The 14,041-nt window shown below is 53.4% G+C and overlaps 1 protein-coding gene across 2 annotated transcripts in view; it reads left to right on the top strand.

Moving 5' to 3' along the window:
- Positions 1–13,785, top strand: part of MAML3 (mastermind like transcriptional coactivator 3) — a 366,772-nt gene extending 352,987 nt beyond the window's left edge. Inside the window, exons 3-5 of one of the 2 annotated variants that reach the window (XM_045831279.1) lie at positions 1,476–1,751; positions 5,692–5,776; positions 10,175–13,785. In XM_045831279.1, the coding sequence (XP_045687235.1) occupies positions 1,476–1,751; positions 5,692–5,776; positions 10,175–11,172 (1,359 nt within the window). In that variant the 3' untranslated portion in view covers positions 11,173–13,785. The remainder of the gene's footprint in view (positions 1–1,475; positions 1,752–5,691; positions 5,777–10,174) is intronic. The other variant, XM_045831280.1, reaches the window with a different exon arrangement.
- The last annotated feature ends 256 nt before the right edge of the window (positions 13,786–14,041 follow it).

A 14,041-nucleotide genomic window follows, 5' to 3' on the forward strand; every position in this document is an offset into this window, starting at 1 on the left:
CTTCCATTCATGGACTGTGTGACCTGGGCTGCTACTACACGGACTAACCAGAACTTTTGGGGGTTCTTATTTCCCAGGTGAGAGGAGTAATGGTGTTTTGTTTCATTTCGTTTTTCGGTTGCTTCGCCTGTTTTGTTTGGGTGGGGGAGAGGGGTTCATCCCTGGAAACCTGAATGGACTGGAAGCGCCGTTCTGCAGAACGCTCGGACAGTGCGTGTCGTGGCCCGGTGTGCACGTGGCATGAGCAGGAAAGGGAGTGTCTGGGGACCAAATCTTCTGGCCCTGCATCCACTCTTCCAATCAGCTCCTTTTTCCTCGTCTACACAGTGTCGTCTGCATTGTCCGCTGTCACAGACTCCCCTCTGAGCGCCATCTCCAGGAGTCGCTGGCACAGTGTGTAAATCGGTCCCTGCCCCTCTCCCTCGATTCCTTAAGGACCGGTCCTTAAAAGTTGCCATCATGTGAATGACTGACACATCATTATAGACGCCAAATTAAACCCCCCCCCATTTAAACTAGCCCATGCATACAAGACTGTTTTGAAGATGTCGGGAGATTATATATTTGGGGGGCAGTGTAACACATTCCTGCTTGTCACCATCAGCGACTCTCACTAATGGGATTTGTTTTCCAACATTTATTTATCAAAGCTTGCAAATGGCACAGTCACAGGGACCCCTGAACAACGTGGGTCTGAACGGCACAGGTCCTCTGGCACGCAGGCTTTTCACCAGGTATACAGTCGGCCCTCGGCGTCCCCGGCTCCCTCCCAGAGCTGATTCGGCCGGCATTTTCAGCCCGCGGTTGGGCATTTGCGGATATGGGTATGGGTTGGTCTAGACCACGTGAGGGGCTGGAGCAGCCATGGGTTTCGGTGCCCGTGAGGGTCCTGGAACCAACTCCCCGCACACACGGAGGAAAGACTGCAGTCAAGTTTTGAGGAGAGTCAAAAATTATACCTGGATTTCCAAGTGCACGGGGTCAGTGCCCCAAACCCCACATTGTTCAAGGTGCACCTGTAACCAGAGTTCCATCAAACAGCAGCTCCGTGAATGAATAGATCCCAGCAAACTTCTGCGGATGCCACTCGTACCCCCTAGGGTACTGGCCTTTTGGCCAAGCAGGCAGCAAGGACTGAGAGACCAGATCAGGCTGCCTCTCCAGAGCTAAGGTGAGCCCGGCCTGAGGGCTCGCTTCCCTCCTCTTGGGAGCACGGAGCCTCAGCTGAGAAGCCCGCCCTTCAGAAACAGAGTGGGCGTGGTCTCAGACCCCAGCACCCTGCTCTATGCCTGCTCCCCTGCGGCCTCTCCAGCCCCACCGTGGGAAGGCCCCCTTTGAGGTCTGCCGCACTGTTTGTGTGGAAACAGAATGTGTGCCCCTTGGGAGCCCTCAGGTCCCGCAGCCAGGGCCTCTGCCCCAATGCCCTCCCTTCAGATGTGCAGTCACCGCATCAGCCTCTCTTTCTGTTCTCCCAGGAGCAGCACCCTGGTGGGCTTCCTCGGACCGCCGGCCCCATGCAGTCCTCCGTGCCCCCAGGCTCAGGCGGCATGGTCTCGGGCGCCGGTCCCGCAGGTCCCGGCTTCCTGGGCAGCCAGCCCCAGGGGGCCATCATGAAGCAGATGCTTCTTGACCAGCGGGCCCAGCTGATGGAGCAGCAGAAGCAGCAGTTCCTGCGGGAGCAAAGGCAGCAGCAGCAGCAACAGCAGCAGCAGCAACAGCAGCAGCAGCAGCAGCAGCTTCTGGCCGAGCAGGTAACACACACCCACGGCGTCGGTTCCCTCCTGCAACCTCCCATGTCCGCGAGGGACTTGTGGTCTGTGTCCTCTGTCGCGACGTCCACAGTCTAGCATTTCCCAGGATCACAAAACAACCTGCAGAATGTAGAATGTAGACCTTTCAATTAGTTAGCCTTTTTCTTAGGATAAATTAGTTTGTTCTTTAAAAAAAAAACAGGCTTCAGCCATCGGTTTGAAGGCCCATTTGCCAGAGACATGTCCTGCCTTCAAGCCTGACTCCTCTCCTTCGGGTTTCGGGTACAGGGGTCAGCGTAATCAGCGCGGGCGGCAGGGGGCTGGCGCACCTCCTTCTTACACTCCAATATTTCTAGCAGGAAGGAAAAAGAAAAATAATTCAGAGAACTTTGTCTTTTGAAAGAAAGTGTCGGGAGGAGGGGTTGAGGGGAATTCTACAGACTCGGTCATGAACAATGGAACAGGGACAATGGCGGAATAATAGGGCCCACGGAGCCACCTGGAAACCTGAACTTGAGGTCACAGAAAGGGGGCAAGTTTAAGGAAATTCCCAAAAGCTCGGAGAACCTTTAAGTTAAAGGAAGGCCTAGCACAAAGCCTTACCTTCGGTGTCTCTGCCCACCGTAGCCATGTAACTCCTCTGGCTTTGTTCCAGCCTGATTCTTCTTGGGGGTGTTTTGTTTCGTATGTTTTGTTTTGTTTGTTTCGATTTTCAGAGGCCCATCCCGGTTTCATATTACCCCAGGAAGCCTGAGGCCTTGCACAAGAGACCCTTAGGTGGCGCCTGCCGGGCCTGCACAGGGCCTCCCACGCTTGTCTTACAGGAGATGTCAGGTTGTCGTCCAAGTCCCGAGGCCCCACAGAGCTCTGCCCCACAGTTACTACTCTTCTAGAATGTTCCCAATAGGGTCAGAGCTTTGGAAATGGATTAAGCATCCTCCACCACCTACTGTGTGGAGCACAGACATATTGGGATCCCTACTGACCAGCACTGCAGTTCAAAGTCACACCAGTCATCCCCCAGATGGGAACATTGTGCAGTGCACTTATGTTCCACTTTTTTGCTTTTGTTCCTGAACAGCTGTGTAATGATCTCCCTTTTCACCAAGGCCAGTCCGCACCTGACAGCTCTTGTACACACAAACCTCTATCCCTCTTACCCCACAGAAGGTGCGTGACAGGGAGCCACGCTAATGCCTCTCGGGCAGTGGTGCCCGGAGCTGCCCGGGGGAAGGTGGGCTCTGAGTCCTTCCCTCAGCCAGTCCCAGGAAGTGTCAGGTGTTCCTGTGACTGTGCATGATGGCTTTTGATACGTGTGCCGTGACTAAGACCCAGAGTGGGGGCAGGGTCAGCAAGCAGACTGGGGGGTGCCAGCCCAGGGATGTGCCCGCTCAGCGAGGTGAGCCGCCCCTGGGAATGAGGAGGAGGCAGAAGACTAGGAGAAGGGCCACCCCAGGGCGACACCCAGAGAGAGCAGGGGATCCCTCCCTCACCCAGGACAGGAAGAGATACGAGGCTCCTTGGAAAGGAGGAGGCAACGAGAAGGCACAGAAACAGAACAATCGGTATAATTCCTTGGAGACTGCGTGTGCCAGGAGGTGACGAGGGGCCAAGGCCAGAACAATGCGCCCCAGGCCAGAACGTGCCCAGTCCCCGGCCCATGGCACGGATTCGGAAAGCCAGCCTAGCCCACCTCGGTCCTCATCAGCCCCTGCATAGGGCGCTTTGAAGGATCACACGGGCCAGTGTGTGAAAAGTCTTTGGAAACTGCACATCTGTCTGTGGGGACCTGTCACATGACCCTAGTGTCACAGAAGAGCTGCAGTCACACGAGCCAGCCATCCTATGGGACTAGCCCACAAGTGAAACAGAAAAAAACTCAAGTCACTGCAGCATCTTAGCTGCACCTGGAGACACCGCTCTCGACGCAGGCCGTCTAGGGGGTCTGCAAGGGGTGGGCTCTCAGCTTCTTGTTGTCAGGATGAACCCTGCCCTGTTGACCCCAAGATGGTTTGTCGGTCTTTGCAGTAGCAGAGCCGCCCCCAACACTTCCAATTTTGTAACAGCGCATTGGAGACACCTGGCCTTCCTGAAAGGACAGGTGAGGGGAAAACAGAAGGATTTGGGGTCTTGCTTATCTGGAGAACTTTAAAATAAGTCTTGGGTAGACTTCGAAATCAGAACAGAGCAGGTTGAGAGTAGGGGCAAAGGTAACATTTAATGCCTTCTCTAAAGAGTGCAAGGCATGTCGCCGTTCATGTATTCCCAAAAGTTCCTCAGAACCTGGAATTTTTGAGCTGAAAGAAATATTAGAGATCATCAAGTCCCTTCATTTTATGTATAACGGAGGCTGGGGCGGGAGCTGAAGGGACTTATGGGAGATCACACAGCATGAGGGGCGGAGCCAAGACTGGAGGCCCCGCCCCAGCCCACCCCAGCCTGCCCCGTGGAGTGTTAGTGTTCCTGCTGTAGGAAGGACAGTTAAGTGGGAAATGTGGCTGGAGAAACTTTTATATGCTCGGCCTACTTGCAAGAATACCCTTATATTGTTTCCTAAAAGATTAACATGGTTTCTTGTCCACACAGTTAATTACTTTTAACAGTTTGTGCGAAACACCTGGTAGGCCTCGCAGGACAGGGTTGCCACGGTGCTGCTTTTCTCAGCCTTGTCAAGAAAAGAGGGAAAAAAAAAGGAGAAAATGATAGAGCTGCCCAAGAACAAAAACAAGAGAAAAAAATAGAAACAAACACGTGTTAGGAAGTGGTCGATGTGTGTTATTTTCTAAGGAACACTCGAAAGAGCAGGGCCCTCGTTGTGTGCGTGCTCCGCAGCCCTTGCAGATAAAAGGCGCCTAATGAATATTCAGGAGCTGCAGGAGGAGGTTAAGTGACACGCTGCAGAGGGTCACGCAGCTACCTGATGGCAGATGAGAACTAAGACCCCTCTCTCTCTCTGCTCTCTCCACCTCACTCCTAATCTCTTTCCTTTTCCACACACAGCGTGATAACGATCACCGCCGCCGCCCCGGAATATTGATAATAGCACGAGCAACGCAGAATCCCCGTGGGTGGAAGAAGAAAGACTAGCCCGCGGGCCTCCTGGCTCCGGGTCCGTGTGGATTCCCACACAATTTCCTCGAGGCAGTCGATGCTGGGTATTTCACTTGTGGAGATGGATTTTACAGGCAGGGTGGCCTCTCGGGAATCACATTAGCCTTTTTTATAGCCCCTGAGAATCCCATCTTCCAATACCCGCAGCATCTATTTAGGTCATTAAGAATTAGTCGCTTGTCCCTTTGAGCTCAGTCCCCACAATGCTCAGGAAAAGGCGCAGGCTGATGTGGGAGAGTCAAAGTCAAAGTCAAAGCTGCCGCCAGCCCGTGCACTCAAGAGGCACGGACGAGGATGCTCCCCGCAGCAGTATTTGGGACAGCCCCAAACCAGAAATGCCCTAAATGACCATGGCTAGCAGGACAGGTTCATCAGTTGTGATGTCGATAGGATGGAACACTCTCAACAGCGAGAAGGAACAGACCGCAGCACCCGCATGACTGAATCTCACAAACACTGTGAACACAGGAAGCCCGACACCCAAAGCAGACACGGACACGCTGTATACGCCCACTGTAGGAAGCACAAAAGCGGATGTGCCCGATCGGTGCAGTCAGGTCGGGGCGGTGGTTCCCTGGGGTCAGATGAAGGGTGAAGACCGGCCAGAGAGACTCCTGGCAACGTTCTGGGCCCTGATGGAGATGCTGCTCCCAGGAGTGTGTTCACTTGTGAAAACCATCTAGCTGTGCTTTGTGCGCTTGCCTGTCTGTGTGCTGTTCTTCAACCTAAAATCTAGCTTGGGAAGGAACCCTGCCTTCCCCAGAGCCGCAGGTGCTGAACTGCACGCACGGCCCCCTCTCACCTCTGCCCGTCTCATCCTCTGTTCCAGCAGCTGCAGCAGTCGCACCTACCCCGGCCGCACCTCCAGCCCCAGCGGAGCCCGTACCCCGTGCAGCAGGTCAACCAGTTTCAAGGTGAGGCCCGCGTAGCCGGTAACCTCGCCTTCTGTGCTGTGTTCGTGCCAGGGAACATGAAGCATGTTTTTGAGAACTGAGAGCACCAACCAATCAAAGTGCATTCTTAGGGGCCCCTTGCTGGGTCCCAGGGAGCTGCTGGTGGGGTCAGGGGGCGTTGGGGTGGCTGGGAGGCTGAGGCAGCTGTTCTTTGCCGAAAGTACAGAAGTATTTCAATAGTCCAACCAATAAGAGCGTGCTGGTGCTGGCTGGCCCACTGTCAGTGTTGCTGGTGTTGGGATCGTCATCTCAGTGACTACGGGGGGAGGGGGGAGGGCGGGGAAAGCTTGCACCACATCTTTCTTGCTAACCCCAGTGGGTTGTCTGGCCAAAGCCTTCACTTCCAGCTGCCCATGTGGGAGCTACTCTGGCTCTCAGCAACCACCAATCTCTAATGACTATACACAACCTTGAGGAGAGTTAGACGATCTTGGTCCTGCTGCCTTTGCGGAAATCCCAAATCATGGCCCCCACGTGACGTGTGCGTATGGGTGCACTGGATTTCATTCTTTTGCCAAGTAGGTGGGCCATTCAAATATCATTCTCTCCACATCCAGTAAAGAGAGCCCCTGATGGTCTTGTGTGGGGTGGAGGGTGGGCCTGCAGACCCTTCCCAGCCCATTCACACAGAAGCTCCAGGGGTCCCCTAACAGTAGAAATCCTAATTCCCATCCCCTCCTCTTTTCATGGGACCTAGCTCAAAGCATCCCAAGTTCTCCCAGTTGCCCATCTCTTTGCAAATCTGTCAGGAGCCATGAAGCGCTGTGCACAGAAATGTGCATGCGTGAACATATGTAACGTTTCAAAAGGGCTACGCCCCTCTGTAGACTGCGGGTGGAATGTGGTCTAGGGTGACATCCTTCAGTCTCTGGATGACGACACACAAATAGGTTATGAAGACAATGCAACCAGCCACAGCCCACATTTTTTTTAAATGCAATACGGTAGGAAAGAAACTCTCGGAGTGTTTCATGATAAGGGAAACTCTCGTTCCTGCTACAAACATGCATGCGTGTGTGCCAGCTCGCGCCCTGTGAGTTGGGCTTTAAGGTCCGAAAGCCACTGACGTTCACAGCCGGGTCTCGCTGAAGCGGCCCGCGAGCACACTGACACCTGAGTGGCTACCACTCCCTTCCACGTGGCCCAGAGAAGGACAGAAGAAACTGGGCTGCCCATGGGTGTTCCGTGCATGACGTCAGTGCCAGTGCTCTTTGAAGAACTGCTTCTCACGTGGTTGTGGGCGGGGAGGGGTGGAAAATAGTCATGGCTACATGGGTCGTCTCCGCCACAGACACAGGGCCCTCCTGTGTTCCTGCAGTCCTCACACTTCGCCTGCATCAGCATCCCCAGCAGTGCCTGTTAAAACACAGATGGCCCGCCCACCCCTCGGAGTTCCTCACTCAGGGGATCTCTAGTGGGACCTGAGAATTCACATCTTAACAGGTTCCCGGGAGCTGCTGCTGCTGGCGGAAGCACCTCGCTTTGAGAACTGGAGCTTTATTTATATCACGAACTAATTAAAAGCACGAAATCTGATAAACCTGGCATCGTGTCCATTGGGTCTTCTAGGTTCATACCTCACTTGTTCTTTTCTGGAATAAAGGGACACACCAACGTCTAATGATTCCTCTGTATTATGAATTAGTTTGAATGCTTTGTTTCCAGTCTAAAAGTTCTACTCTTTGAATTTCTCTAAAACCTCAAAGCGCAGGTAATAAACCTAAAAATTTAGCTACACTTAAGCTCAACAACCAGTGTGTTCCTGAGCTGAAGTGTGTGTATATATATATATATATATATATTTACTATTTTCAGTGTTTTCATCTATTTACTAACACCCCAGATATCACAATGTTATGAATCTGGGAAAATAGCAAATGGGTAGATGAGAATGGTGTCCTTGGGGAGAAGTTCTGGCAGGAGGAACATACGTGAGAACCTCCCCATCTCAAAGAGTTTAATGACTGTCTCTCTCTTCCTGAGCTCTGTGTCTCTGGGCGATGTTACCTGCCTACGAGAAAATGCTTATTTTTCACAAATGCAGGCATCTGAGTGAAAATAGAACACAGACCCTTTCAGGAAAAAATCTCGTATTATCCTCTCCGGTAGAATACGGAAGATTGCCTACGATTTTGTGATGGCAACCACAAGAAAGCAGACAAGAAAATTAATTGGACGATAGTGTCTCACAATATTATCTATTTTAGATGAAAACAGGAAAGGAGGGAAAGCAGTCTGTTTAACATAGGTAGTAATCAGATAAAGGCAAGCTCATTTTTTTTAGAGGCATTCGAATTTTTTCCTATGTTTGTTTAAAATCACTGATGGCAAGAAAAAAACTAGATTAATAAAATGCCTTTTGTTATCCTTGAAAATATGATGCTGATTGCTGATTTTAAAATGCCTTTTTCCATAAGATGTACTCCTGGGTAGCACAGCCATGTATATGAAGTGAAAGCAAAGGTTGGCTTGGGTGAGTCTTCTCACACCTCTTGGGAGGTACCACAGCATCTCTGCTGTCTGCTCCAGGGAACCTGCTTCTAATTCAGAAACCGAGTCCCCACGGTACCCAGGCCTCAGCATGTCCATTGCACGCATGCTGCAAAACTGCCCGTGATTCTGAAGTCTTTCTCCTCTGTCTCCTGCAGCAGCCCCGCAGCCTGTGTGTGCGATTTGGTCTCTCTGATCAGCCTCTGAGTCAGCAGTATGTTTCCCGTCAATTTTTACATAAACAACTCAAACCCCCGTCTCACCGCGGTGGATCTGATTGGCCCGGCAGTCAATACAGATTTCGCCGTTAAGGTCGCAAAACTTCATAACAAGGTTACAAGCTGCACTCCATACTCCCTTCCGGGAGTCAGTCAGGAACTTTTGATTTTTTTAAAAATCGCTTAGATGTAATTAAGCTACACACACACACACACACACACACACACACACACACACAAAGGAAACATGTCTAAGGATCGGTCCTGGATCTTTCCGCCTTCCCCCTGGCAGCCACGCCATTTTTCAATGCAGAACGGTATTGATCCCGAGCCTCAAAAACTTAAATCATAATCAAAATTCCCATAATTTTCTTTCTTAAGGGAAGAAATAATATATGGAGACATATTTGCTGCCCAGAAATCAATGCCCCCATCAGGAAGACAAAAACACACTTCAGGTATCTGCCAGGGTGCCAGGCTTAACAAGGTTACACCGTTCTCATCTGGTTTCTCATCTCAGTTCCCAGGGAGGGTCAGATTTGCTTAGAGCATCGATTGGCTCCCGCGCTGCATCTTTTTTAAATGTCCAGGAAAAGAAGCTATTTTTCTTTGTCTCGTAGAGTTAATCATTAGCAGGGACGTAGAAACCTCCGGCGTGGCTGTGGCTCCTCCTGATCCCTTCCAGCCCCGTCTGGGGCTCGAAGGGTGACCTTGCCCTTCTCCTGGCTGGTCTGGAGGTTTCCCGGGAGCGTGGGAAGGAGGACTCACTTGAATGCCTGATCCAAGTGGGGCGCCTCGGCACGTTCAGACTCTGGCCAACATTAAAACTCGTTTGGCGATCTGCTGCGAGCCGTGCTCATTGCCAGTTTCAAGGAGTGGACTTCACTGGAGAAAGCCACACAGCTCGCTGCCAAGCAGCAAGTAGCAGGATGCTTTCTTTTTCCAGCTCAGGGAGCCGGCCAGTGGCATGCACCGTTAGGGTTTGGAGAATCTGGAGCATGTGGGAATCTATGGGGTGGGTCCAAAAAAAAAACAATCTGTCGGAGTAGCTTCTTAGCAGAAGCAACGGCCTCTAACCTCGCAAATCCTACTCAAGTCTTAAGGGAAATTAGTGCGATAATGGTCTTTACACTGACAGCATTCTCTGCTGAGCCACGGTCCCCTTCACAGTGTGCTCAGGGACCGCCGTTTCTTCTGAATTCGGCCCAGGAGGTGAGTTTCCTCACACCTGTGAGAAAAGGGGCATCTAATTGGTTGAGGACGGCATCCCATCGAGAAACATGAAAAATAATTTGCTTCTGAAATGTGAACAGAAATAGCATCAGGTGAAAAGTTAGCTACAGAAGCGTGTGCACATGGGATCTCCACCGAGATGTGTCTGTTTATATGTAAGTCACAGCCACAGTCATCTCTGGGAGGTGGGAGCCGGGCGACCAATCTTCATCCTTGAGCTCATTAACATTTCCCGAATTTCACAGTCAGCGTTTGTTCCAGGCAGGAAAAATAATGATTGTTTTTATTCGGGATTTATTATCAGAGTAGATCCTTTTGCATAAAAGAATCCTGTCACCCCCAGAGAAAACCCCAGCACCTCGGTCCTGTACATTGCGTGTCGAGAAGAGTGACGGGTGCGTGTTCCTTCTCCCCGCAGGGTCCCCGCAGGAGATGGCAGCCGTGCGAAGCCAGGCGGCCCTCCAGAGCATGCGGTCGTCCCGGCTGATGGCGCAGAACGCAGGCATGATGGGGATGGGACCCTCTCAGAACCCAGGGACGATGGCCGCAGCCGCCGCCCAGTCGGAGATGGGACTGGCCCCTTACAACGCAACGCCGACCAGCCAACCGGGAATGTACAGCATGAGCCCGGGGATGACCCAGATGCTGCAGCACCCGAACCAAAGTGGCATGAGCATCACCCACAGCCCAGCCCAGGGGCCACGGCAGCCCGCCTCCGGGCAAGGGGTGGGGATGGTGAGCGGGTTTGGGCAGAACATGCTGGTGAACTCAGCCATGACCCAGCAGCACCAGCAGATGAAAGGGCCGGTGGGCCAGGCCTTGCCGAGGCCCCAGGGCCCGCCGCGGCTGCAGAGCATCATGGGAACGGTCCAGCAGGGAGCCCAGAGCTGGCAGCAGAGGAGCTTACAGGGGATGTCCGGGAGGACTAGTGGAGAATTAGGGTCATTCAGCAACGGTGCCAGCTACTCACTTCAAGCCGGCCAGCCGAGGCTGACCAAGCAACACTTCCCACAGGGACTGAGCCAGGTCATGGACGCTAATGCTGGCGCAGTGAGGACCCTCAACCCGGCTGCCATGGGTCGGCAAATGATGCCACCGCTCCCAGGGCAGCAAGGGGCCAGCCAGGCCAGGCCGATGGTCATGTCTGGCCTGAGCCAGGGCGTCCCTGGCATGCCCACGTTCGGCCAGCCCCCGGCCCAGCAGCAGATGCCCAGCGGCAGCTTTGCCCCGGGCGGCCCGAGCCAGGCCTACGAGCGGAACGCCCCTCAGGACATGTCCTACAGCTACAGCGGTGAAGCCGCTGGGGCCTCCTTCCCCGGCCTCGCGGACGGCGCCGACCTCGTGGACTCCATCATCAAGGGCGGGCCAGGGGACGAGTGGATGCAGGAGCTCGATGAGCTGTTTGGAAACCCCTAATCAAGCGGGGCCCCACGAGCCACGACGGCAGTGGTGAAAGCATAATACCATGGGCAAACAAACAGGACGTGGACCCATCCTCGTGTTTTGTTTTTTTGACCCACGTAAACTGAGCAAAACTGCGGCGGGCTGAGCGTGGAAGATCCAGGTGCCAATCCGCAGCCCTGTGGGGCCTCCTTTCACCTGATTTTCACACCAAGGTCGAGGCAGGACGCCTGCAGACCCCTGCTGCAAGGGAGGGAGGGAGGCACCGCTGGGGGGGGGGAGGACAAACCTGAGCCCCGCTAGGCACGTCCTGGAGTCGATCACGTGGCCCAGCAGGAGCTGCTCCAGCCCGACCCACCGACTGCTGCCTGGGGCAAGGCATCCGTCAGCCCCTCCGGGCCCCGGTGTGGACACTGCAGTTCTGGCGACACACTAGACAGCGCCTTGGGCGGGGGAGCCCCACAGAGCCTGCTGGGTGGCTGTGCAGGCCAAGAGCACAGGTCAGAAACGTGCTGAGCTCCGGCTGGGAAGAGATGTCAGGCTTCAAGACCTGTGACCGGACGTGGAGGGCAGGCGCGAAGAACGGCGGGATGTCGCAGGGCGACTACCCAGGATCCTCCAGGCCTGTCTCCTGCCCTGCGAGGACCCCCAGGAACGTCAGGTGTTCTGCTGGCTGCCTCACAAGGAGAGCCAAGGGAGCTGGGAGGAGGGTCTGTCCTGCAGTCCCGGGGTAGCCCTCTGCTGGTGACCAGGGTGGCCACGGCCCCACGTGGCTGGGGTGGAGCCTCCTGGGAGCCCAGGAGGACGACGGCGCATCAAGGCAGTTCCCATCCACTGCCGGCACCGTGGGGCGGGGAGACCCTGGCGGAGGCTGCGTGCCCACCCGCATGGCCGCCTCTGCTCCACCCCTGCCTTCGTCCCTCCTTGGGTCCATCCCAGCGCCCTCGCTTCCCATCACAGCTGGATTCCGAGAAGAAATGAAGCTTTTGTCTCTAGGGAGCCCGGGCAGAGTCGAAATAAATGCGAGAAGAACTTGGACAATGCCTGCAGTGCCAAGGCAACACTGGAGTGCTCCTTCTCTGCCGCGTGTGGCGCTGAAGGGACAGGCTCTGCCTGGGACCCAGCAGGCTGCTCCAGGTCTCAACGGCGGGCTTCCACACACCACGCCCGGCACTAACGGTGTGCCCAGGAGGGCCGGCCTGGGGGTCTCCCGCTCGGGCTCCCTTTGGGGAAAACCCGGGGGGATGCTCTAAAATCAGCCTTGCCTGTGCTCACCGGGAAGACAAATCCAAACAAACCCCTGAGAGATGAGGCGCTGGAAAATCAGTTACTCCACCTGACACATTTCGATGACAAAAAGGAGGAAGACACAGTTGCTTCCACACGGGCAAAGCAATCGGCTTCAGGAGTCCTGTACAGTCAGCCGTCCTCTGTGTGATTCACTCAGCTCTGCCCCGACTGACGTCTCCCCGGGGCATCCATGAGCTCCGGTTCGAGAGGCCTGGCTCTCTCTTTCACAAGGACTTAGCTGTACCTCCTGCCTCCCCTCCCACTGTCCTGCTTCACAGGCCATGTGGCATCACTATTGTCCTACGTGAGTGAGAGTGACGTGTGCTTTTCTCCTCCCACCCTCCCTCCCGTGTCTGAAAGGCTGGCTCCCTTCCGGGCCGTCACGTGCAACTCGCCACACCAGAGCCCGGCCTGGGGACCGTGGGGGGCCGGACGGACCGCCCTGGGGGAAGGTTCCGAGAAGGGGGGTTCCCATGGAAGGCCGAGGGCAGAGGATACAGGGGTGGCAGGCGGGCGAACACTGCCTTGACTTGCTCACCAGGTCCTCAGGGTACAGATCGAGTGAGCAAGGAGCAGGATGGAGCAAGGAGAGGCGGCCAGGCGGCCGAGAGCCCAGGTGGGGGCTGCGCTCTCTGGGAACAGGCGTTAGTAGGGTGACCTCGAGCACCCTGCATGGGGAGGGAGCTGCCAGGGAAACTCCTGAGTGGAAACAGATGAAAACCAAAAAGAAGAGTAAGCAAGCACGACAGAGTAGATGATTACCTTTTTCTGAAAGGTACAGGAAGTAAATAGATAAGCAACAATGAGAAGCTAGAGGTCGCGGTTGGGAGAGTGGCTCTGTTACCTTTTAAAAGCTTCCTCCAAACACTCAGTCCTGGGACCAACTAAATAGAGAGGTAGATTTTAATAACGTTGTTTTGTTTTTGTTTTTACTACGGTGCTGATGTATATGTAATGTCTAAAAAAGTTATCTGTAAATAAGTTTTTACAATACGGCAGATATCACTGGGTCTACTATCTGTAAAAAATATATACATATAAATATATATATACTGTTTGTTTAAAATAGAGTATTTTTATTTCATTCCTTAACTCATCATCACAGCAGTGGTATTGCACTTCAGATGACATCTAACTACTAATTTGTACTGTATGACCTATGGCAACTTGCTCCATTTTATTCAGATTTTTCTAGTTTTCTCTTTTTACTTTGTACATTGAGCATTGCTTATTTCCTTTTAAGAAATGTACAGGACTCTTAAATGTAGAAATGAAGTGATGTTGACATACTACTTTTAAAGAAAAAAAAAACAAATAAAAGATTGTTATCTGAATCAACCCAAAGTCTAGCTTATTTTTTGGATCATCGCTGGATCCCCAATCTTAATTAAGCAGATATATTATGCCTGTGTTTGGGTATCAATATTTAAACATTTATCTAACGGTAGAAAGCAACCCACCATTCACAGCCTTTTTGCTCCAACCACACAACAACGAAAACATTCTCAGCCTGCACGAGGGGATGTGGCAGAGGGGGCAGAGAGCGCCGACTCGGAGGGGAACGGACTGAAGTCCGGCTGTGCATTCAGCCCCG

Source organism: Phyllostomus hastatus, unplaced genomic scaffold (genome assembly GCF_019186645.2).
Source record: "Phyllostomus hastatus isolate PE091 unplaced genomic scaffold, TTU_PhHast_1.1 phas_contig_159, whole genome shotgun sequence".
Classification (NCBI taxonomy): Eukaryota; Metazoa; Chordata; class Mammalia; order Chiroptera; family Phyllostomidae; genus Phyllostomus; species Phyllostomus hastatus.